This window comes from Anomaloglossus baeobatrachus, chromosome 1 (assembly GCF_048569485.1).
Source record: "Anomaloglossus baeobatrachus isolate aAnoBae1 chromosome 1, aAnoBae1.hap1, whole genome shotgun sequence".
In the NCBI taxonomy this organism is placed as follows: domain Eukaryota; kingdom Metazoa; phylum Chordata; class Amphibia; order Anura; family Aromobatidae; genus Anomaloglossus; species Anomaloglossus baeobatrachus.
In genome coordinates this window covers 68139115-68165843 of record NC_134353.1, presented here as the reverse complement: position 1 = coordinate 68165843, position 26729 = coordinate 68139115, and the positions used below count along the sequence as shown (strand labels likewise).

Sequence of the window (26729 nt, the reverse complement as noted above, 5' to 3'; positions counted from 1 at the left end):
TGGGGGAAATTTGAGGGCATAGTTTGGGAATAGAGGGAGGGGATGAGTGCAGACAGCAGAGACAGCAAGGGGGGGATGAGTATGGACAGTATGGGGAGCAAGGGAGGAATGTATGAGGATACAGTATGGGGAGTGAGGGGGGGGATGGATGTGTAACTTATTATAGTGAGCGAGGGAGCAAATATATGCAGATAGAGTATTGAGGAGCGAGAGGGATGGGATCGTGTGGATACAGTATGGTGAGCGAGGTGGGAGGGATTTGAGGACACAGTATGAGGAGCGAGGGGGAATGTATAAGGAAACAGTATAGGGAGTAAGGGAGGGATAAGTGTAGACTCCGTAAGGTGAGCGAAGGTGAATGTGTGCAGAGAGTATGGGGAGTGAGGGGGGATGGGTGCGGACACAGTATGGGGAGCAAGGGGGAGAATGTATGCACACACAGTATTTCGGAGTGAAGGGGATGGGATGGGTGAGGACACAGTATGGTGAGCAAAGGCGGGGGTGTATGATGAAACAGTTTGCAAGTGGGAAAATGGGTGTGGATGCAATATGGGAAGCGAGGGGGAGGATATTTATGAGGAAATTGTATGAGAGGAGGGATTTATGCATGCACAGTATGGGGAGCGAGGGGGACGAGATGGGTGCAGACAGTGTTGGGAGCGAGGAGGAAGGGAAAAATTTGAGGACACAGGTGTTACATTAGGTATGGGGGGAGTACCAAGCGAACGAAGAAAGGGAAGGAAAGGGGAGATGGTGATTCCTGACCAAACCCCCCACTCGTCCCTGGAGTCCCTCCCCTCACCACCCTAGATAAACACAAAGGCTTAAGCCACACGGCATGAAAAATCGGTGAGAATGGAGTGCGATATAAAAAAAAAATTGCATTCCACTAGGACCAATATCAGCCTAGGTGTCCGCACCCATGAGCGATTATTTTCTCAGCCCTAATCGGAACGAGAAAACAAATCGCAGCATGCTGCGACTGTAATCCTGTTTTCTCTCGCACCCATTCAAGTCTATGGGGTGTGAGAAAAATCGCACTGCACTAGTCGTACACCGGTGTACCTCGAGTGCAGGGCGAGAATGGCAATTGCCAGATACGGAGAAGAGAGAGAGCTAAATCCCTTCCTCTCCTCCTTCATGCCTGACCGCCCCTCCGCAGCACCGACCATCCCCTCCTCAGTGTCGGCCTGCCCCCCCCGCAGCTGAGGTCCGCTCGCATGATCAGACCTCAGTCGCAGGGACACTTGCATGACACTCAGCTCTGTTGTACTGCCAGCATGAGCCGAGTGTCATGCGAGGGGATCTCAGTGTGGCCCCAGCCTAAAAAAGATGCAAGGAGGACACACAGAGGAAAATGCATGAATTACTTATCCACAGATGACTCAGTTAAAAGTTCAGCAACGATACCACAAATGAGTACAAGCCCCCTGCTTGCAACCAGAGCTTGAATGAACTGAATAATATCACCAGCACCAGTCCAGGGAAGATGGGAGTATTTAAGCACAATGTGAATACTGATAATCAGCAGCTGGATGGAAGGAGAGCTCCTGCTAGGTCCTAAAGGGGAAAAGATGAAAACACAGCGGAAAAGCTACCAAACTACCAAATACAATGAATACTAAAAGCAGGAACCATAGAAAGTCAGGGAGCATTTTGTGCAGCCAAACCATATGAGCTTTTTTTGCCAGAAATCACATGACGTTCTGTCACCCGTGCAACACTTGTGACAACAGGATGAAAAACAAGCAAGGGAGGGATTGGTGCAGACATAGTATGGAAAGCGAGGATGGAAACAGTATGAGAGGGAGGATGTATGCTTACATTGTATAGGGAGCGAAGGGTATGTGTGAGGCTACAGTGTGGAGAGTGATGGGGTAAATATGCGTGGAGACAGTATGGGCACATGTGAGGAGACAGTATAAGGGAGGGGTGAATATGTGAAAAGCCTTTTGAGGGGAATAGTGTGAGAAGACAGTATGAGGGGAGAAAAGTATAAGGGGACACAGAATAGAAACTGAATAGTGTGTATGGGGAGGTGGTTTAGAGGGACTAACATGGGGGGACAGTGTAAGAGCACACCCAGGGGGGATAGTATGCCAAGGAGGAGGAGTGTGATGGGGTACAGTATAAAGACTGGACATTATAGGGGGCACAGTGTAGAAGACAGTGTGAAGCGAGGGCTCAGTATGGAAAGGAGAGGGTAGTGTGGCTGTGAAAAGTCATCATGATGTCTGGACAAGATAATAAAAAAATGAATGACTCCTATCAGAGAATGTCATTTATAAAGTTACTGGATGTATATGTTTATTTGTAATACTGACTGATTTGCATCAGTACTGGTTCCTGTATGGTCTGCAGTCTGATTACTGATAACAATGGTAAAGAGATACTGGGAGTTAGGGATATACAGGAAGTTTTAGGTTTATGTGATACAAATGTGTATGGGTCTGACATGACATTACAACTAATGTACCATGTACTGATGGTGGTTCTGGTGATTTATTTCTGTACTGATCAGGGTTGTGATGCTGCATTGCTGGTGATGTATTCTTGTGTGGTTATTCGTGCTGATCTTTTACACATGTAACAATCCATAACTTGTAATATTACAATATACATGGCTATGAGCACGGTGGCTCAGTGGTTAGCACTGCAGTCTTGCAGCGCTGGGGTCCTGGGTTCAAATCCCACCAAGGACACCATCTGCAAGGAGTTTGTATGTTCTCCCCGTGTTTGCGTGGGTTTCCTCCGGGTTCTCCGGTTTCCTCCCACACTCCAAAGACATACAGATAGGGACTCTAGATTGTGAGCCCCAATGGGGACAGTGTTGCCAATGTATGTAAAGCGCTGTGGAATTAATAGCGCTATATAAATGAATAAAATTATTATTAATTATTAATTATTATTAATTATGTTAATAAAGTATTGTGCCGTCTAAAAAGTAAAGGGTTACTATTCTTTTATTTATGTTAGAAGCATTAAAGGGGTTGTCCAAGTTTTTGATGAACGTATGCAGTCATTCTATGATAGCAGACTTATGAATTCTCACAGCCCGCACACTTCGCGCTATCCGGATTCTCTGGTGCTAGCAGTGAGAGTGGGAGGTCATGAAACTGCCAATATGCAAACTTACATACATGCAGTTATGTGCCAACTAGACATGCCTGCTCTTCTGTAATACAAGTGAATTGAGAGAGGCCAGACACGTCTAGTTGAAATGTGGCCGGAAGTATGCAAATCGTTTTCTTGGTCTCACATTACCGTCCTCTCTTGATGCTGGCATTGGAGAATCAGAAGAGTTTGCGTGCTGTGAGAATTTAGAAGTCTGCAGTCATCTAAAGTGACTTCAGACTTTCATCACAAACCTGGACAAGTTGTTTCATTCTAAAATTAAGCATTGTAACCTGCCCAATTTTAGTAGCGTGTAACATGCACACTGTTAGGATTGAGCTCTGCTTGCTGATTCCAGCAGTCATCACATGGCCACTCCATTCATAAGCGATTTTAATACTTACTGTCACGTGACATCTAGTTTTTCTTCCAGCTCCTTTCAATGAGGCAGGAGCTGTAGTTTTTCACTGAACATTGAGAGAACTATGAAGAGCAGCTCATCGACAGCATATGACTAAGTGTGGCATAAGAAAACGTTAGAGAGGTTGTGCTCTGCTTAAACATTGATGGTTAATGTCTGATCAGCCGGGGTCTAATACCCGGCACCCCAGCTGATCAGCTGTATCTGGTGCCATTGGCACCAGTATGCTGCCAAAAATGCTCAATTGCAGAACTGCCCCCCCTTCTGATAACGGCCGTGGCCGGGTACTGAATGTCCGCCTACTCTTCAAATCAATAGAAGGTATATGTGCAGTACCCGGCCACGGACATTATCGGTTGACGAGCACCTCCGGGTCTGAGCATTTCCAGCCACCTTCTCCCGCCGCCGGCACTGGGAATGAATGATCCGTGGTGGTGCAGGGTGTCTGATGACCTCTCCTAAGGATAGGCCATCAATGTTAAAGAAGTGGACAACCTTTTTAAGGTAGTTTTAGTATTGGATATTGTCGGGGGCAGGGGCCAGCTTCCCAGTCGCGGGGGCTGCTCGGGGAGATCGCGCTCGGATCCGGTGCCTTCTCCTCGGTGGCTCGAGCGGGCCGGACCAGGCGTGGGCTCCGGGAATTCGGGCCTTCCGGACGGGGCAGACATGTTGCACGCACGGGTTCCAGGAACAAGACGGGTGCAGAGTCCTGGCGTCCCTGCTTCTTATCCCCAAAATCACATGGGGCCAAATCTTCGCCCACCCCCCTTGGTCTTTCTACAGCACTTCACCTTTTCGGGGGCGGGGCTTCACTTTTCGCACCTTCACTGCTCGGGAAGACTACTCTAGCGGGAAATCTTCGCGCCCAATATGGCGGATCTTCAGATTTTTCAGCGGGACGCCGCTGACGGGGATTGCAAGGTGCACTTCTACCGGTAAGTAGACTGGTTCAATCCTGTTCGTGACGCCAAGTTGTCGGGGGCGGGGGCCAGCTTCCCTGTCGCGGGGGCTGCTCGGGGAGATCGCGCTCGGATCCGGTGCCTTCTCCTCGGTGGCTCGAGCGGGCCGGACCCGGGGCTCGAGCAGTGCTCCTCGCCCACGAGTGAAAAGGGGGTGGAATTGGACTTTTTGGGGTATAAAGTTAGAGATAGAGATAGAGAAAGAGAGAGAATTCGTGACGCCACCCACCGGTTGTGGTGATGGTGGGCACCACCGCTGCTGGTGACGGGGTTCCCGGGAGCGATGGCGGGGAGCATCTAGGTGTTGACCCCTCCGTGGGTAGGGGCTGTTGGTCCCGGGGCCTGGCAGGAGGGAGGGTTCCGCAGGATAGGTTTTGGCAGGGTTGCGGTGCAGCACAGCGCGGTGCCGGATGGCACGGGTGTACTCACTCAGACACAGATGGACAGAGTCGCTGGTAAACCAAACGGCTGGATGGACGGGGCCCGCAGCCGGCTGCGGTGTTCTCCCTGGATGGGTTGATGGTGGCTGTCGTTTCCCTGCACCTGTGTTTTGTGTCTTAACTCCAATGCCTGAGCACCGGTAGTCCGCTCCCCAACGTATACGTGCCGGAGGAGCCCGTTTGCCGCAGACGCTGGCCCTGTGGTTCTCTGGCCCTTGGCGGTGGCGCTTATCCGGAACAGTTGGGCTGTTGCCTTCGATCAGGACTTTGGTGGGAATGAACCCCTGAGGTCCAGACCGCAATCAGTAAATTTTGACTAAAGGTTGGCTTCGAGCCTAGTTGAGGTCTGAGTATTCTGCCTGGTGCTTGGCTCCAATCGGCTCCCCGGTTCGGTACCAGCGGGCCACCGCCCGACCCTGGTCCTACGGTTTCGCTGACCTTCACAAACTCCTGCAGACGGCCACCACAGTCTGCCTACCTTGCTGGAAGTGCCTGGGCTCCAACCCAGACATCAACAGTTTCACTCTCACTACTGCCCACAACTCGACTGCCTGAACTCAACTGTTGTGTTTTCCCGCCTTCAGGCCTGTGAACTCCTCAGTGGGCGGTAGTCAACCGCCTGGCTCCGCCCCACCTGGTGTGAACATCAACCCTGGAGGGTGGCAACAAGGGTTTAATGTGTGACTGGTGTGACCTGTCCAGGGAAAGGGGTGTATGATGTTGTGTCTGTGACTACCTGGCTAGGCCAGGGCGTCACAATATTAGTTAGTAGTAGTCAATGCTGAAATTAAAGGGGTTGTCCACTACTTTTACATTGATGGTCTGTCCTTTGGATAGGTCTTCCCTGTCTGATCGACTGGGGTTCGACACCCCGCATTCCCGCTGATCAGCTGTTTCCGGTCCCGGCGGCAGCATGTGGCCAGAAATACTCAGTTCTGGAGCTGCTCTGTCTTCTGATAGCAGCCAAGGCCGGATACTGCACATCTGCCTTCCGTTCTAATTAATAGGATGTGGATGTGCACTATCAGAAGATGGAGCAGCTCCGGAACAGAGCATTTCCGGCTGCCTGCTGCCGAGAACAGCTGATCGGTGGGGGTGAGGGGTGTCGGACCCTGGCCCATCAGTCAGTGATGAAGGCCATCAATGTAAAAGTAGTGGATAACACCTTTAATAATTATTATTGGACTCTCACAGTTAAATTAATACTAGGAGAACCATAAAACTGTTTCACAAACAAAAAAAACCTCCTAAATTTATATAATTATACAATTTTATTACAAAAGGGACAAAAATACAAAACACTTCCACAGTTATATGAAAATTTACCTAGTAGTAAACACACCAGACAATACAATAGAAAAATGTGTATCCTACTTATTCATAAATATATTCCAGATATTATATTTCCCTCCTACAGGGATCCAATCATTCAGGGTTTATATAATATCACTCGTTATTGAATATGGGACTTGTAAAAAGCTGATACGGGGGACTTCAGATTCACAATATAGGTCAAGCAATGGAGATTAACCCCTAGTCTGTCCGATAGTCAAGAGTCCTAAGGTCAATGTCCCTATGGGCATCATAATACTGTATCCCCAATATTGCTACGGGGTATAAATCCGCATATGCTTATTAGCACCATATGAAAAAGAGATTGCTATACTGAACCTACGTACTCCTAGTTGACCCGACGCGTTTCTCTTCAGGCGTCGTTTAAGAACCAGATAAATCAATATAATATGGTGTAGAGATGTTAATTCACATAATATCCTCTAGCTAAGCAACATGCCATATTACATTGATTTATCTGGCTCTTAAATGACCCCTGAGGAACCTCCCCCTGGGAAGAGAAACGCGTCGGGTCGACTAGGGGTACGTAGAGAGACAGTATAGCAACCTTTTTTTCATATGGTGCTAATAAGCCTATGCGGATTTATAACCCATAGCAATATTGGCGATACAGTATTATGATGCCCATAGGGACCTTGACCTTAGGACTCTTGACTATCGGACAGCCTAGGGGTTAATCTCCATTGCTTGACCCATATTGTGAATCTCAGAGGTTCCCCGTATCAGCTTTTTTCAAGTACCCATATTCAATAACGAGTGATATTATATGAGCCCTGAATGATTGCATCCTTGTAGGAGGGAAATATAATATCTTGAATATATTTATAATTAAGGGGGATATACATTTTTCCATTGTGTTGTCTGGTGTGTTTACTACTAGGTAAATTTTCATATAACTGTGGAAGTGTTTTGTATTTTGTCCCTTTTGTAATTAATATTTTAGCACCCCTTTAGCCATGTCCCATCCTGCCCCCGTCCCGCTCAATACGTGATACATCACTGGAATCTGGGTCTCTGCCCCTACATCATGCTGCTCTCATATGTGGTAGCAAATTTATTCAATGGGTCTTGTCTTACCAATATTACAGTATTTGCCAACAAATCTTCCTCTGCAGCTACATGCGGGACTGCCGGTACCAGTCATTAGACGACAGACTCCACCATTAAGACACGGATTCACTGGGCAAGCTGAAGACACAAATAGGTCAGTTTTAAATGTAGTATATATCATTTTACTGATGTTATCACTAATGCGATTAAAGGATTTAGGAAAAACTGAATTTTTCAGAAACAGCGCCACACCTGTGCACGGGTTGTTTCTGGTATTACAGCTACGTTCCATAAAAGTAAAAATGACTGCGGAGCAATAACTAATCCATAGACAGGTGTAGCAATGCTTATGGAGAAAGAAGCCATGTTATACTAATCCTGCACGACCCCTTTAAGGTAATAAGTGACTTAAGAGGGATAATTCATTTTTCTGGAGGACACTGAATAAAGTCCATTTATTATAGCAATAATATATTAGGACAGTCACTTAAAATACGAGTCTTAGCCGGGTCTTAGTGTTCTATTGCCCTTAAAGGGAACCTGACTTAGGAGTCATGCTGGTTGAACCACGGACAGTATGAGTGATAGTCCGGCTGGGTTATTTCAGCCAGGTATGTTACAGTCTGTAAATCCGACTCGGGACCATGCGACTCAGGTGACTAATCTAAGTGGAGAAACCACTGGCAACTGGCCTCTTGAACTAGTGAGTAGTCATAGGGGGCGTTATTTTCGACAGACTAGTCATCCCACTAATTATGTTATCACGTCCCTGTGGGCCTGAGTGACGTGATTTGCAAGAGCCAGCGTCACTCCTGACTATGTACAACACTCGGCCTGACAATGTGCAGTAACCCGGTTGTATGGACGTCGACTTCATCAGCAAACTGCACAAGCCCTTGGAGACAGTGGTGCCAACCGGTCCTGCTGGCGCCGCATATCTTGAGCTCGGCCATGTGTAGTGCTCAGATGAAGCTAGGGTGTGTACATATGGATAATTGCACATTGTCAGTGAGGCCGAGGGCTGTACATAGCCTGCGGTGACGTCGCTATTGTGAATAATGTTACTCATGCCCACAGGGGAGTGATAAAATGATTAGTGGGATGACTAGTCTGGGGAGAACAACGCCCCCCCCATGGCTAGTCGGGGGGGAACAACGCCCCCCCCATGGCTAGTCTGGGGAGAACAACGCCCCCCCCATGGCTAGTCTGGGGAGAACAACGCCCCCCCATGGCTAGTCTGGGGAGAACAACGCCCCCCCATGGCTAGTCTGGGGAGAACAACGCCCCCCCCATGACTAGTCTGGGGAGAACAATGCCCCCCCCATGACTAGTCTGGGGAGAACAATGCCCCCCCCATGACTAGTCTGGGGAGAACAATGCCCCCCCCATGACTAGTCTGGGGAGAACAATGCCCCCCCCATGACTAGTCTGGGGAGAACAATGCTCCCCCCATGACTAGTCTGGGGAGAACAATGCCCCCCCATGACTAGTCTGGGGAGAACAATGCCCCCCCATGACTAGTCTGGGGAGAACAATGCCCCCCATGACTAGTCTGGGGAGAACAACGCCCCCCCATGACTAGTCTGGGGAGAACAATGCCCCCCCATTACTAGTCTGGGGAGAACAATGCCCTCCATGACTAGTCTGGGGAGAACAACGCCCCCCATGACTAGTCTGGGGAGAACAACGCCCCCCCATGACTAGTCTGGGGAGAACCACGCCCCCCCATGACTAGTCTGGGGAGAACAACGCCCCCCCATGACTAGTCTGGGGACAACAACGCCCCCCCCCATGACTAGTCTGGGGACAACAACGCCCCCCCCATGACTAGTCTGGGGACAACAACGCCCCCCCCCCATGACTAGTCTGGGGACAACAACGCCCCCCCCCATGACTAGTCTGGGGACAACAACGCCCCCCCCCATGACTAGTCTGGGGAGACAATGCCCCCCCATGACTAGTCTGGGGAGAACAATGCCCCCCCATGACTAGTCTGGGGACAACAATGCCCCCCCATGACTAGTCTGGGGACAACAATGCCCCCCCATGACTAGTCTGGGGACAACAATGCCCCCCCATGACTAGTCTGGGGACAACAATGCCCCCCCATGACTAGTCTGGGGACAACAACGCCCCCCCCATGACTAGTCTGGGGACAACAACGCCCCCCCCCCATGACTAGTCTGGGGAGAACAACGCCCCCCCCATGACTAGTCTGGGGAGAACAACGCCCCCCCCATGACTAGTCTGGGGAGAACAACGCCCCCCCCATGACTAGTCTGGGGAGAACAACGCCCCCCCATGACTAGTAACCCACTAATTAGTATATCGCCACCGTATTTATAACATTTATTTTTGACCTATGAAAAATCAATAAGCAAATAAAATGGGCTTGTTCAGAGAGTACATAGGTAGCAATAAATACACAGTGGTAGTTGGAGGGCCTGGGGAAGATGACAGGTTAACTTTAAAGCGGAATTTCCATCTCCAAGATCCTATCCCAATATGTCCAGTAGCAGGCATAATCAAAAATTTGATTTGATTTGATCCCAATATGTCCAGTAGCAGGCATAATAATAATTAGCAAATACCTGCGTCCACCCCTGATAGCATCTGACCCGAGCCCCACTGTTCACAGCCACCACCCCCGATAGTATTTGACCCATTTCCTATCGGCACGGCCACCACCCCCGATAGATCCTAACCCGAGCCCTACTGGGCACGGCCACCACCCTTGATAGTATCTGGCCTGTGTCCCAATGGGCACGGCCAAATCCCCTGATAGTATCTGACCTAAGCCCCACCAGGCATGTTCCCTAACCCTGGTAGTATCTAACCAGAGCTCCATGAGACTTGTTACTGTGCATGGCTCCATGACACACAATACCTGAGTATCTCTCTCCCGTGTGGCACTCAATCTTGCTGTTCTCACATGTACATTGCTCCACCGTCCCCTTGTGAATTCTTGCCCATGTTTCTCCATTTTCATAATGCACATAATGAGCTTCATCAAAACACTTTGCTGAAATAAAGGACAAATAAAACCCTTGTTACAAGAAGGCAACGTCTCAGGTTCTCAGTCTTGAGGTGAAGGTGTGTTGAGGTGCGTGAGTAGCAAAAATCAGAAATAAGTATAGGCAAATGTCGGCTTCATCAATACTCACCAATCTCACAGTCGTGCCCAGAGTAATCCACGGGGCACCTACAGTGATAGGTGTTTAATAATGGTATATTAGTGCAGGTGCCGCCATGCTGACAAGGTTTTTCAGCACAATGATCTTTAAGAACTATGGAAAAGAAAACACGGTTATATAGGAGACAACACTGACTGGTCCTCAGATATATATATACACATATATATATATATATATATATATATATACATACACACATATACATATATATATATATATATATATATATATATATATATACATATATATATATACACACACACACACATACATACATATATATATATATATATATATACACACACACACACACACATACATACACACATATATATATATATATATATATATATATATATATATATATATATATATATATATATATATATATATATATATATATACATACACACACTGTATATATATTAATTATATTTTTTATATATATATATATATATATATATATATATATATTTTATAATATACAACTGCATTCACACACTATGAATGTAAAATCATCACTAAATGTCTTTGTTCTGTAGGTGAGTTTGTCCATCCAGGAGGTTATAAGCTTAAGGAATTGTTTATTCGCACAGATATGTGAGTGAGCATTAATAATCTTGTTCAGTTTATTCTTCACATTATGACAGACATGGCCTTACTCCTCTTGGTTCTTGTTCTACTGTTTTTGGGGTACGCTTTCTCGACCTGTCTTCCACTATCTTGGATCTCGTCCTCAAGCTGCCAGTTCTGTGACTTAGTTACCCCTTTTCACTACACCTTCATCCACTTCTGGGCCCTGACTACTCTAGTTGCACGACACTGCAAGCCCGTTGGGGTGAGCCGTAGGCTCCGAACCTCTTGAGGTTACCTCAGGGTCTCTGACTGGCCTTGACATTGTAGCCATGTCTTCCCTTATTCGAACCCTTTCCAGAACTGGCATCCCACTAGGCTCGCACTACTAGCCAACCCACTTGCCATCTGTCGCTCCTCCTCTACCTCAACTTAACCCTGTCCTATCTGATATTTAATCTACCACTTCTCCTGGCTGCTCACTAGGTAGTGCCCACTGGCAAAGGGCCCCGGTTCTGCTACATTAAGGACCTATACTCCAGTAGCAGCATTTACATGTTAACACATTTATAACAATCAACACCATATAATACATTTACTATAAAACACCTTTCGCAGTACAGATAGACAACATATAAAATAAAAGTGTAGGGACTCGACCACCTCTACACAGACAATAGAAGTCATTATACCAGTGGAAACTTAAGAAGAGGATAGGGCACCGCTCAGAGGGCAGAGCCTCTTCTCCCTCTTCTTCCTCTGCTTTAGTTGAGCAGGGACCTTCCTATAGGCAGCCCAATGGGCATTTTAGTCATGTAAAACCCCAGCAGGCAGCAGGCCAGCAACTCCATCCAGGTGCTAAAAAGCTTGAAAATCCCATATTGCCACAGAGTCCATTTGCTACTTGGTGTTCTTCTGTTTAGTTCCCGCTTTCTACATAATATTTATTGCCCCTTTGGTTCCTTCTGTTAATTTCCATTTACTGCCATTATTACACTTCTATACTAGAATGGAAAACAAGCAGCAAATAGGTACAGAAGAGTGCCGGATAAGCAGTTTAGTGCCAATAAGTGGTTTAGGTTGGATTTACCCTTGGCTTTTTTTTCGGTGGGAGCCAGTTTGTGCCCGACTATCACAACCACATACTGTTTGAGAGGTATTTTTTGTGCGTGCCCATCTCCACCAGTGCCTCACTTAGATTTCAAAAGAAAGATGGTTGCCCACTTATACACTTTCTGAATGGGATGGGATCACTGGACAGTCTTATTGAAAGATAGGGGTCACAGAGGTAAGCAGTAAGGCTGGAGACACTTGTCCGTATCTCACATCGCATCACCCGGCACGGTCGCACACTTTCCTGACAGGAGCTGGTCGGCTGCATGTATTTCTATGCAGCTGAGACGCTCCTGTCCAGAGAACATCAGGCCGTGCCAGGTGATACGATGCGAGACTCGCGCAAGTGTGACTCCAGCCTATTACTAGATAATGGAGGCCCACTAGATCCTTAAGGTAATGCCTCTTATCCTCTGGTCTCCACAGAGCTGCTTTGCCAGCTAGTATACTACAATTCTCACATTTTGATGCCATCCTAACCTTTAAAGGGTTATTCTATTTCCATAAAAGGGTATTGTTTGATAGTGCTTGTAATTACAAGCAATTTTGTAATTTACTACTTAGTTAAATTTTCATCTGTTCTTGAGATATTAACAACTTGTCTTTTGTTTACAGCTCGTTGCCTTGGATACAGACAACTGCTGCTAAAAAGCAGAACATGTGTAGCGCCCCTGAACCCACCAGGGTGCTACAAGGTTCTGCATCCCCACCAGAGTGCAGGGACTACCCCCTTAGGGACCAGTTTTCCCCAACAAATCCCCCATACAATGGTACCCAGCTAGGGTGGGACCAATGGATGGCCGCCTAGAGGTGGAGCCACTCCAGTCCACTAGTTGACCAGGTGGGAGGGGCAGTCTGTGGACAGTAATCAGAGACAAGTGTCAGACAGGCGAGGAGTGAAGGTGGAAGTGAAGTGACCCCCTGACTCGGGTTAACGGTGACCTGGTACCCAGGAGAGGTGGTTACCGGTGGAGTACTCCCAGAATTACGCACAGACGAGGTACAGGACCCTAGGACAGGAAAAAGCCTCAAGCTGACCTGTTAACACCTGCACAGCAAAGGGGACCATCAAGGACCTTTCTGACCCTAAAGAATCGGAAGACTCAGTAGCAAAGGGAGAACCGGGGACAGGAGCAGAGACTGCAACCCCACAGGGTTCACGCGGACAGAAGTGGATAAACCACAGAACGGGGACCCCCAGTGTTCTATACCATGGGGACCCATTTACCAGAGACCAGTGCAGGGGAAGAAGGTACCAGAGAAACCAGACTGGCACTGGAATGAAGGGAACCTGGAGGTGAAACCGGCCATGGGCAGCCAGTTAACATCTCAAGTGAGTAAACAAGTTGCACTGAATACCTGTCTGGACCCCTTCTTCCAACGCTCACTGCACCATACACCCGCTGGGGTAATACCCTACTTGCGGAGGGACTTCCATACTAGCTGCCAATACCATCAGCCCCAGTAGAGACATTCTGCAGAGGCGGCTCCCTACACTTAGACGCAACACCGCAAGTGTCATCACGTATAAACTAAAGGCCACCGCTGTGACATTCCCAATAGTGACTCCGCCCGGAACCGAGTACCCCATACCCCCGGGTGCTACACATGCATCTTCCTTACAAGCTCTTTTCTGTTGAGCTTGTATGTGCTGGTACTGTTTTGACACTGATCAGGATTGCTAGAGCGTGCTGTTGCCTCCGATACCCAGCCGCAGTGCTTACAAGCAACACAGCAGCGGTGGTCGGTTTCCTAGGAAATGAGCTGTAAACAAAAAGTAAAGTGTTAATATCTCAAGAACGGCTGCAAATTTTGATGAGCAGTAAACTACAAAAGTGCTTGTTTTTACAAGTGCTATCCAACATTATTCACATACTATCCTTCCATTGCAGTCAGTTAGTATAGCTTTACTTTGCTTTTGAACAACACTTTCATGAGCAAAAAAAAAAGTCAGTCCCTAGAAATCTTGAACATTTGGCAGCTTTGGGATACTTGGACATATATAAATAAAATCTCAGTGAAACAGTTTTAGCAAGCCTACAAAACTCTGTGAAATGAATCGCAGCCCTATTCCCATGGTCCCTATGTCCAAAGTGCAAGCGGTCATTATTAATGGCCCCCAATATAGACAAGGAGAAAATGTGTATTTCTTTCTGTGAGGATGCAATACTGTTATATCGGATATGGTTGACTTATTTGACTTTGCTGACTGCTTGGGTCAATGGCTTAATTGTATCTTCACGGGGAAATATGTTGTGTCCGAGACAAGTAAGTTAGAGTCATCTACTGCCAATTAAATATCTGACTAGTCAGACGTACATGGCTTATATCATATTCTGTAAGGCTGGAAACTATAGTTGAGCCCTAGTTATTTGAATGTAATACCAACCTCAGCCTAGGGACAATAGTGGCGCTGTTTCTGAAAGAAGGAAGTCATTTTTAAAGGCAGTCAGTAAAGTGAGCTAAATAGCAAAAGATGGAAGAAACAGAGCGACTGATGAGACAAAGATGGCAGTCGACTACAATGTGCCCACCACAGGGGGCACACATCACCCTGGGGTTAGTGAGTTCTCCAAGACAGGTTTAAATATACAGACAGTAGTAACAAATGAGGAGTCAATAATAATAATAATAATAATAAAGTCAACGTCAACGTCAACAGGACACAGAGCGTAATATGACTTTGGAGGACTGAGCACACTGTTTGGTGGTACAAAGTGGGTATTATTGCATTGAGATGCTCAATGTAGGCACTATTATTTTGTGGGGGGCACCTAGGTAGATTATTGCTTCGATGACCACAATGGGGGCACAAAGGGAAAGGAATATGGCTGCTCAATGTGGGTATAGATACTGTGGGTCACAAGGAGGACAGTATTACTGTGGGTCACAAGGAGGACAGTATTACTGTGGGTCACAAGGAGGACAGTATTACTGTGGGTCACAAGGAGGACAGTATTACTGTGGGTCACAAGGAGGGCTTTATTACTGCGGGTTATTAAGGAGGGCAGTATTACTGTTTGTCCCAAGAAGAGCACTATTGCTCTGGGTCACAAGCAACGCAGTATTACTGTAGGTCACAAGAAGGGAACCATTACTGTGTCACAAGCAGGGCAGTATTACTTTGCGTCATAAGGAGAGCAGTACTACTGTCGGTCAAAAGGAGAGCACTTTAACAATGGGTCACAATGAGGAAACTAATACTTTGAGTCACAAGGAGGGCAGTATTATTGTGGATCACAAGGAGGGCAGTACTACTGGAGGTCACAAGAAGGGAACCATTACTGTCTGTCACAAGCAGGGCAGTATTACTCTGGATCACTTGGAGGGCTTTATTACTGTGGATCACAAGGAGGGCAGTATTACTGTAGGTCACAAGAAGGGCTTTACTACCGCGAGTTATTAAGAAGGGTAGTATTACCGTGGGTCACAAAGAGGGCAGTATTACCGTGGGTCACAAAGAGGGCAGTATTACCTTGGGTCACAGGGAGGGCAGTATTACCATGGGTCACAAAAAGGGCAGTATTACCTTGGGTCACAAAGAGGGCAGTATTACCTTGGGTCACAAAGAGGGCAGTATTACCTTGGGTCACAAAGAGGGCAGTATTACCTTGGGTCACAAAGAGGGCAGAATTACCTTGGGTCACAAGGAGGGCAGTATTACCTTGAGTCACAAAGAGGGCAGTATTACCTTGGGTCACAAAGAGGGCAGTATTACCTTGGGTCACAAGGAGGGCAGTATTACCTTGGGTCACAAAGAGGGCAGTATTACCTTGGGTCACAAAGAGGGCAGTATTACCTTGGGTCACAAAGAGGGCAGAATTACCTTGGGTCACAAGGAGGCCAGTATTACCTTGGGTCACAAGGAGGGCAGTATTACCTTGGGTCACAAGGAGGGCGGTATTACCTTGGGTCACAAAGAGGGCAGTATTACCTTGGGTCACAAAGAGGGCAGTATTACCATGGGTCACAAAGAGGGCAGTATTACCTTGGGTCACAAAGAGGGCAGTATTACCTTGGGTCACAAAGAGGGCAGAATTACCTTGGGTCACAAGGAGGGCAGTATTACCTTGGGTCACAAAGAGGGCAGAATTACCTTGGGTCACAAGGAGGGCAGTATTACCTTGGGTCACAAGGAGGGCAGTATTACCTTGGGTCACAAGGAGGGCGGTATTACCTTGGGTCACAAAGAGGGCAGTATTACCTTGGGTCACAAAGAGGGCAGTATTACCTTGGGTCACAAAGAGGGCAGTATTACCTTGGGTCACAAGGAGGGCAGTATTACCTTGGGTCACAAGGAGGGCAGTATTACCTTGGGTCACAAGGAGGGCAGTATTACCTTGGATCACAAGGAGGGCAGTATTACCGTGGGTCACAAAGAGGGCAGTATTACAGTGGGTCACAAAGAGGGCAGTATTACCTTGGGTCACAAGGAGGGCAGTATTACCTTGGGTCACAAGGAGGGCAGTATTACCTTGGGTCACAAGGAGGGCAATATTACCTTGGGTCACAAGGAGGGCAGTATTACCGTGGGTCACAAAGAGGGCAGTATTACAGTGGGTCACAAGGAGGGCAGAATTACCTTGGGTCACAAAGAGGGCAGAATTACCTTGGGTCACAAAGAGGGCAGAATTACCTTGGGTCACAAGGAGGGCAGTATTACCTTGGGTCACAAGGAGGGCAATATTACCTTGGGTCACAAGGAGGGCAGTATTACCTTGGGTCACAAGGAGGGCAGTATTACCTTGGGTCACAAGGAGGGCAGTATTACAGTGGGTCACAAAGAGGGCAGTATTACAGTGGGTCACAAAGAGGGCAGTATTACCGTGGGTCACAAAGAGGGCAGTATTACAGTGGGTCACAAACAGGGCAGTATTACAGTGGGTCACAAAGAGGGCAGTATTACAGTGGGTCACAAAGAGGGCAGAATTACCTTGGGTCACAAGGAGGGCAGTATTACCTTGGGTCACAAGGAGGACAGGATTACCCTGGGTCACAAGTAGGGCAGTATTACCTTGGGTCACAAAGAGGGCAGTATTACCTTGGGTCACAAGGAGGGCAGTATTACCTTGGGTCACAAGGAGGACAGGATTACCCTGGGTCACAAGTAGGGCAGTATTACAGTCAGTAAGAAGCAGAGCAGTATTACTGTGGGTAACATGGAGGGCTTTTTTACTGCGGGTTAATAAGAAAGGCAGTATTACTGTTTGTCCCAAGAAGAGCACTATTGCTGTGGGTCAGAAGGAGGGCAGTATTATTACTGTGAGGCACAAGGAGGGCAGTACTACTGTCAGTCACAAAACGAGCACTATTACTGTGGATCTCAAGAAGGGCAGTGTTAAAGTGTGTCAGAAATAGGGCAGTATTACTGTGGGTCAGAAGGAGGGTAGTATTACTTTACTCATTATCTAGCAACTACATTTTATAATGAGTCAGATAATCAGATCTACACTAATCCACAACTTCAGCCCTGTAAATGTAGGAAGAATGAATAATTATCACAAAGTGAATCCTAGTGAATTTAATATACGAGCGACTAATCACATTCTCATAGGCAGTGAATGAATTGCAGTATTATGTGGGTTTATTATGGCGGTTTATGATACACAGAGGGAGAGATATTACTCATTTGGTGGAGAATACCACATCCCATTCTCAGGAAAGCCCCACATCATACACTGTATTTATAGCCCCCTTCTATACTAACACTTGTTAGCCAGCCAGGAAATTCCAGTCTGAGCTTCATCCCTGCCAGCAGTGGCCAAGATCCAAAATAAACCAATAGCCAATAATGCCAACACATTCCCTCCATAGAGAAGTCCCGGTGTATAGAAGTCTCTCCAGAGGTGCAAAAGTCACACCAAGCTTCAGAATATAGAAGGCAAAACTGTAAATTGGAGTGAATGGAGCCCATAAAGCCCAAATCAAGAGAGATGAATTTTTCTACTAATAGTAAAAAGAAAAATATTGCCATGACCCCAGCACAGATTTATTTCTTAGCTTGACAAAGCAGATCGGGCATCAGGAATTGATAGCTTCAATATTTATTTCCACTTCAATAAAAAAAATAACTGTGTAAAAGAAAAATTGCACTGCTGATATATTTTGAGCATTGTTGGTGCCCTAAAGGCATGATGGTCAGGCGCTCTAAAGGCATAATGGTCACATAGCTTTTTTCTGCCATTTTTCTGAGTGGGTCCTCTCCAAAAAAAAAACTCCAGAGAAAACGCACACAAAATATTCAGAGACTCATCCTATTAACTTCTAGGACTTCTAAGGCTGTTCTAATCTTTCATAAAACACCTGGTGTGTAAGACCCCTTTCACATTGCGTTCAAACCTCTATTTAGTGGTCCGGCCGGGTCTTCCGTCCAAACCCCCTTGCAAAACGGGTTTTGGACGCATATGCCGACGGGGCCATTGTCTATAATCGTGCAGACGAAGTCACCATGTGCTCTGTCGTGGACCATTTTTAGAGGTATGCGCTTTCTGGAGGCGGACACTCAGATGTCTGGGTCATGCGCACTATGAAGCCAGGTGTGACATGCCCAGCTTCCGAGAGGTCTAGTGCGCATGACCGGAAGTGCAGGGACTTCTGATCATGTGCACTGCCCCTAAACCTGGCATTCTGAAGTGGTGACGACAGACACGGGTACGAGCGTCACAGCTGACGACGCTGGGCATTGAATAGCATGTTATCATGCCCCTGTGGTTGTGCCAACATGCTAAGAGGGCGGACTAGTCGTGGGAATACTCCCTGCGCTCATTAGCATATCATGCAGGATCTTTAGAAATACTTTTTCTAAAGATCTTTATCTATACTTTTGTGACGCCCCAGGGGCTGTGGGGTACTCTGTCCCGGGCTTGCAGTGCGCAGTAGGGAACAGTCGTGGCCATGGCCTGGTGTCGTAGCCCTTGGGGTGCTGTCCCTCAGAGAAAGGGGAGAAATAAAAATAATAAAAAAAAAAAAGTTCTCGACTACGCCACTTGTGGTCTGCGACAGGTTATTGGGGGCAGCCGCTGCAGGGTCCTGTTGAGGCTGATGGAGTGGTGCAGCTTAGGTGTTTGAGCCCTCCGCAAGCAGGGACAGGCCCCAGCAGTGAATGAAGAGGATTGTAGTGAGAAACAGTCTGTATGAGTGCACAGGGCGATTAAAAAAAAAAAAAAAGTCCACACCAGTATTTTAGTTTCAGCTTGCCTTACTTTAGGCGCTTGGACCCGCTGGTGCCGGTTACGGGTGTTCCCGCTCCCCTTGTTCTCCGTGCCAGCTGGCACACTTATGGTTGGACTCCCGTGGCCTGGAGCTACTTAGGAGTCCCTTCCTTTCAGTCTTGGTCCTACTGCAGGCAGCCTGGTCCCCTCTTTGCTGCTTGTGCTTCAGACTTTTTGGGTTGGCGATGGACCCTGGAGATCTTCTCGCCCGGCAGAGTTAACAGCTGACCATAAAGTGTCCCGCTAGCCTAGGGTCTGCACCCTTCCTTGTGCTGAGTCCCGTGAGCTGAGTTCCAGACTTCCACAGGCCTCCCGCGGTTCCTGGAGTCTTACAATTCCACAAGTAACCCACGGTTCCTGGACTATTCAACTTCCACAGGTAACCCACGGTTCCTGGAGTCCTGGTTCCGTACTCCACAGTCCCTCACTCCTTTTACAGCACTCCGGTGTTGCTTCAGGTCTTTTCTGTACTTTTCGCCTCACACTTTCCTCTACACCTCCACTCTCTCCTTCACTTACTCGCTAGGAACTATCACTACTTCCTCCCGCCAATTTCCCAACTGACCACTGGCCCCTCGCCCTCGCTGGGTCTCTCCCTACAGATTGGGTGGCCACTATCCAATCAGTGCCCTTCCCTTTTACCTGTTGCTAGGCAGTCTCCCAGTCTGCTGTTGTGGTTGTGTATGTGGCCTGAGGGTGCTGGTGTACTGGCCGGCATGGATATTCCGGGGTTTGGGTTTCCACTGGTTACATTTGTGGCACCTGGTACCGCAGGGGTGCTACACTACTAGACACAGGGACAGTTAGACAGGGATTAGCAATGTGCACTCAGAACTGCTTGTGGTTCCGGGTTCATATTGGACCTGACAGGTTCCCTTTAATTTGCAATAGAAACAAAGTAGATGTTTAATATCTGTTTGACATGACATTTTTTGTAACAAGTCTTAGGAGGGCGGGGGAAAAGGTTTAGGAGTATAGAATAAAAAGATTTACCAATCTCTCTGATGGCATCGATGACGCACATTCCCCATTCTCTATCGCGGTCAAAGTTATGAGTTGTCGCACACCTGATACGATGACAGAACATATAAAATCAGATGGTTCACAATAAAAGATGATGTATACACACTACACAATTTTACACTTTTGGTTTGATTTCTGTTATTGACGTACCGTAATTTAATTAGGACAAAGAAGAGTCTAGCTAATTCCGATAACCCCTTCCCTCCCCCCCAGCCCGGTTTCACCTTCCTAACCCGGTTTTCACAATTCTTACAAATCTAACCAGTGTCACTTTATATGGCAATAACTCTGGAACGCCTCCACGGATCCTGGTGATTCCGATATGGTATGACATTTTATATAGTGGTATATTTAATATACATTTTTTTGCATTTATGGGTGAAAATATTGAAAATTTGGCAAAAATTTAGAAAATTTTGCAATTTTCAAACTTTGAATTTTCATGCCCTGAAAACAGGAATTAGGTCACACAAAATAATTAACAAACAACAACATTTCCCACTTGTCTACTTTACATCAGCGCACTTTTTGAAACATTTTTTTTTTGTTACGAAGTCGGAAGTGTTCAAGGTTTATCAGCAATTTTTCATTTTTCCAACTAAATTTACTAAACCAATTTTTTTTTAGGACCACATCACATATGAAGTGACCGTGAGAGGCCTAGGTGACAAAATACCCAAAAGTGACACCATTTAAAAAAACTGCACCCCTAAAAGTGCTAGAAAAAAAACCCAAACATTCAATAAGTTTATAAATCCTTCAGGTTTTCGTTTTTTCCAACAAAAATGTTGCATTTTCACAAAGATAAGAGGGGGAAATACACCATACAATTTCTCCTGAGTAAGCTGGTACCCCATATGTGGTGGAAAACTACTATTTGGGTGCACGGCAGGGGAAGGCACGGAAGGGAAGGAGAACCATCTGATTTTTGGAATGCAAAATCATCTGAAATTGATAGACGCCATGTCGCATTTGCAGAGACCCTGAAGTGCCTAAACAGTGGAAATCCCCCCACAAGTGACCCCATTTTGGAAACTAGACCCCTCGAGGAATTTAATGCTATAACAGTCTCATTTCTGGCATTGTTCTAGCTCTCATAGAGATGCATTGAGTCCTCACGACGTAACTTCTGACTTACAGTCAGAAATTATGGGCACAAGATGGCACCACGGAACGGGAGTGACATCGGTAAAAGGTGAAGCCGCTAGAAAATGAGAATAAGACAGGGGGCAGGAGATTTAGATTTAAACTACCACTTCAGCTTTAAAAAAAGTGGTAGACTGGTGTGGTGTTTTAAGAAGAGCTTGCGGTGAGAAAACAAGGACTGTCAATGGAGATCAGGAACAGTCCTAGATATGCCAATCAGAGGGGGTAACGTTGCTTCTACCTATTGCCCATTTCATGGATGCCCCAGATGTGTCCCCATTTGCATGTAAATTAAAAGGGAATTTAACTGCAACTACGTCACTAAAATGACCAGTATATTACTGGTATGATATTTATAGAGGCTAAGTCCTCTATATAAAGCTATAGGTAGCTGAATTTGCATTTTGGGGGTGGCAGACTCTCCCATGAGACAGGTGGTCTGATTTTTGTACACCATGATTTACACTGCAGCTCTGTCTCTTCAGATAGGGTGGTACACACAAGCAAAGGTCTGGTAGAAAGTACTCAGAGCTGATTGCATAGTTAACTTCTCCAGATATGAGGCGTTCAGAACAAGGGGTTCTCCATACTAGTGAGCAGTGGAGGTCCCAGGGGTGGGGGGCTCGGCAATAAGAGGAGAGCTGGAAAATATAGTTAGTAGTCTTTGTAACGCATACCAACCAATCAAAGCTCAGCTTCTATTTTACCAGAGTGTTTAAGAAATTAAAGCTGCGTTGTGATTGGCCGCTATGGGCAACAAGGATAATGGATGGTTGAGTTAGGCTTTTCTCATAAATTAATCTAATTTTATGAAGAGATTTACATACCACTTTTTACTTTTCATGAACCGGCGAGGAAGGCAGGAGAATCGTAATCGTCCACCCAACAGAAATGGAAACTTACAATGGTTCCCTTCTTCGGTTAAAACTGCAAAGAGAAAGTTGAAATCACTGTGTAAATAGTTCTAAAACAACTAATGTAATTCCATTCTCAGCACAAAATATCAGGGACATAGAAACATACACTAGGCCTCATTTATCAAAAGTGTCTAAAATAAAAAGTGTTGTGTAAAAAGATAGGTGGATGCAACAGCGCAGAGAAGGTAGACTCAGTGGTAATTTGAACCAACAATTATTTAAATACCAACAGATCCATTGCCTAGGGCATAATGTAAAAAGGGGTAAGACAATAGTGGAAATACAATTTTAATGTAAATCCGGTGATACTGACTAAACAGGATATTACAGCAATTTCAACCACAACCTTTTGTTCTATAATGGCAGAGAAATACTATTATATACAGTGGTGTTTTGGTCCTAATTCCTTGATCTGAAGTAAGTCACAGTAAAACTCATGTTAGTCACCATCTTCACTCTGTTGGCAATAATAACCATACACAGGGCCTAAAGGCAGTCAATGGTGATGCACCGTGAGGCCGCAAGTCCCTTATTGATGAATCTCTTCAATGACACATTATGCAGGTGTGACGCCCTGGACCCCAGGGGTCACAGGTCACAACACTCACTACATGCACCCCCACACTAGAAAAGGTACCATCAGTCAACCATAAAGACCTGATTGCCTCCCTCAGTGTTAGACAGGTACAACAGGTGGGCGGAGTCAGGCAGAAAGACACGCCCCCCGAGGAGTTTTCTGGCCTGAGGCAGGAAAACACAAACAGTTGAATTCAGTACAGTGCAGTGGAGAGTAGCAGAGTACAGTGGTGCTTGGGGCCTGGGCTGGAGCCTAGGTCCCCAGATCAGTCAGGCAGGCAGATGGCAGTGACCGCCTGCAGGAGACCAGGAACACAACCAGCGGAACCATAGGAACCGGGATAGGGTAGTGACCCGCCGGAACCGAACCGGGGAGCTAACAGGATACCGGAGCACCAGGCAGGGTACTCAGACTCCGAACTAGGCTATATGCCACCACCATAGTCGAATTAACTGATTGCGGTCTGGACCTCAGGAGTTCATTCCCACCAAAGTCCCGTTTGAAGGCAACAGCCCAACCCATCCGTATAGTAGCCACCGCCAAAGGCCAGAGATCCAAGGGCCAGCGCCTGCAGGCAAAGGGGCTCCTCCGACATCTACACGCCGGGGAGCGGACTACCAGTGCTCAGGCACAGTGGTCAAACTACAACATAAGTGCAGGAAAAAGGTGGACATTGCCAACCCGACTAGGAAGCTGCAGCCGGCTGCGGGCCCCGTTCATACCTTCGTTTGGTTTACCAGTGACTGTGTGGTTTAATTGTGAGTACACCAGTACCATCAGGCACTGCACCGCAACACTGCGCCCTGCACCCCGGCCCTCGCACAACCGGGCCCAACATCCCCTACCCACGGAGGGGTCAACACCTAGCTGCGCCACTACACCGCTCCTGGGAGCCCTCGTACCATCACCGCAGCGGTGGTGTCCGCCATCACCACAACCCATGGGTGGCGTCACGAACAACCGTCCCAATACCAAATACCCGCATCCCCCATGTGTAACGTTAACCCCCCTTGCAGAGCGACGTGACCCCCGGGTCCGTGAGAGGCTTGAGCCACCACCCGTAGAATACGAGCACGGATCTGAGCGGCTCGGCAGCCGCAGCCGAGGGGCTGTACACAGGCCTCCTCAATCTTTTGAAGCACGACCTCTGTCCCTTCTCTACTGTAAGGCTATGTGCAGACGTAGCGTATTTTCATGCAGTTACGCTGCGTTCTGCACCGCAGTGTAACTGCATGCGTCCTGCGTCCCCAGCACAATCTATGAAGATTGTGCCTAATCCATGCCCACGTGGCGTATTAAAGTCATCCAACAAGGAATGAAGAAAACTGACTGCATTCAGCTGCTGTGCCGGAAGATTTATTTATAGTAAAGTATAGAAGCACGGTCTGATAGAGCGCTAAGGAGGCCACAGTATTAGATTAATTTTTTTAGAATTTATTGTTTTCTATCAGCCACAACGCGTTTCGATATACACAATATCTTCATCAGGTGGATATAAAAAACGGAATGTGGAGAGTACTATTTAAAGGGACAGTGGACACCTCCCTAGTTGGATAACCAGTATTCCATACGGGCAATACTGGAGGGTCAGAAAAAACTGCACCAGTGATGGTGATTTCCTGCAGGAATCCAATCTCCTGAGAAAAAGGTTCAGACAAAAAGGCTATCCATCTAAACTTCTGGAGGATGCCTTCAGTAAGACTAAGCAACTCACTCAGGACCTTTGTATCTGAAAGATCCAAGAGAAACAGCATAGTATTACAAAGAGTGAAGATAAATTGAATCCACGAAAATGGAGTTTAGTAACCACTTTTTGCAAATCCAGGATGCAAATTCACAAACTTCTAGAGAAATACTGGTTTATATTACAGGGTGACCCGCTACTTCGAGATCAGATCCCCCCTAAGCCCTCCATCATCTACCGGAGGAATATAAACTTGAAGAATCTAGTAGCACCAAGTAATCCTAATCTTAAAGATTCTCCTAAAACCACCATTGTTTCCAGTAACAACGGAAACTATCGCTGCAACACCTCCAGGTGTAAATGCTGTGAGGTTATTGGGGATAAGATCACTTGCTTTACATCCCGGAGCACAAATGCTCTTTTCCCCATTCAATTTCACCTAAACTGTCAGAGCACCTATGTTATTTACCTGCTTGAGTGCACGTGCGGTCTACAGTATGTGGGCCGTACAGTACAAACTATGCACGCCAGGTTGAATAAACATAGGTCCAATATCAAAAACGGCTTCCAACAACACAGTCTATCTCGACATTTTCAAATTGCACATCAGAAGGATCCCAAACAATTGAGATTATTAATTATTGATCACATAGATAACTCCGGATCCGATCGGTTCGAGAGACTCATTAAAAGAGAGAGCTACTGGATATTCAGATTGGGTACCTTACACCCTGAGGGTCTTAATATGACTATTGAGAATGTAGCCAAACATTGAATTGATTTAATGAATTCTGTTGCTCTGGTTTGGGGGGGGGGGGGGGGGGGGGGAAAGGGATTCACAGCACCTATTGTGCTGGAAAAGTGATTCACAGCACCCGGGTTGAGACTCAATAAGCATTTAACAATTGAATCAGAACCTTTATTGTGCTGGCATATGCATGATCCTAGTGTTCGGATTCTGTAAAAGTGGTTCACAGCACCTATTGTGCTGGAAAAATTATTCACAGCACCTATTGTGCTGGCATATGCACCCAGTGGTTGAGATTTAGTAGACATTTTTGTCAGATCTGGAAAAGCGGTTCACAGCACCTATTGTGCTGGAAAAGTGATTCACAGCACCTATTGTGCTGGCATATGCACCCAGTGGTTGAAATTCAATAGACATTTAATAATGCAATCGGAACCTTCATTGTGCTGGCACATGTATGATTCCACTGCTCGGATTCTGGAAAAATGATTCACAGCACCTATTGTGCTGGATATGCACCCAGTTTTGAGATTTCTGTCAGTTCTGGAAAAGCAGTTCACAGCACCTATTGTGCTGGAAAAGCAGTTCACAGCACCTATTGTGCTGGAAAAGTGTTTCACAACACCTATTGTGCTGGCATATGCACCCAGTGGTTGAGATTAGACATTTAACGCAATTTTAAAAATAAGAATATCCATTCCCTAATTTCTAAAATTAAATTCTTGATCTACCCACACTGACATACATTATAACAATATTATTACATGTTAGTAGTGCAGGCATACTTAGATCAATTTTTTGAAAAGTTCTCATGATTTTATGTATTAAGTTTTAGAAGATAATATATGATTTATATGATTATATTATCACATGTGTTTTTAAATAATGTTTTTATGGCAAAGTCTTTTTGAAAAATCCTTTTTAAATATCTTTTATTAGCTTTTATATTATTGTTGAAGGGTTGGTTGTGATACATTAAGTGGTTAACATTTCAATTAATTTGGTGCTGACCAATGGAATCGCACCTGTCCCTTTAAATAGTACTCTCCACATTCCGTTTTTTATATCCACCTGATGAAGATATTGTGTATATCGAAACGCATTGTGGCTGATAGAAAACAATAAATTCTAAAAAAATTAATCTAATACTGTGGCCTCCTTAGCGCTCTATCAGACCGTGCTTCTATACTTTACTGCTGATCCTCC

The 26729-nt window shown here is 46.4% G+C and overlaps 1 protein-coding gene across 1 annotated transcript in view; it reads right to left on the bottom strand.

Annotated features, from left to right (window-relative positions):
• The window catches only part of HGFAC (HGF activator), a 176971-nt gene that overhangs the window by 75428 nt on the left and 74814 nt on the right, over positions 1-26729 (bottom strand). The window contains exons 4-8 of the mRNA XM_075333158.1: positions 22425-22524; positions 20422-20495; positions 10502-10624; positions 10225-10359; positions 7365-7475 (exon numbers count right to left, since the gene is read on the bottom strand). Of these exons, the coding sequence (XP_075189273.1) occupies positions 7365-7475; positions 10225-10359; positions 10502-10624; positions 20422-20495; positions 22425-22524 (543 nt within the window). The remainder of the gene's footprint in view (positions 1-7364; positions 7476-10224; positions 10360-10501; positions 10625-20421; positions 20496-22424; positions 22525-26729) is intronic.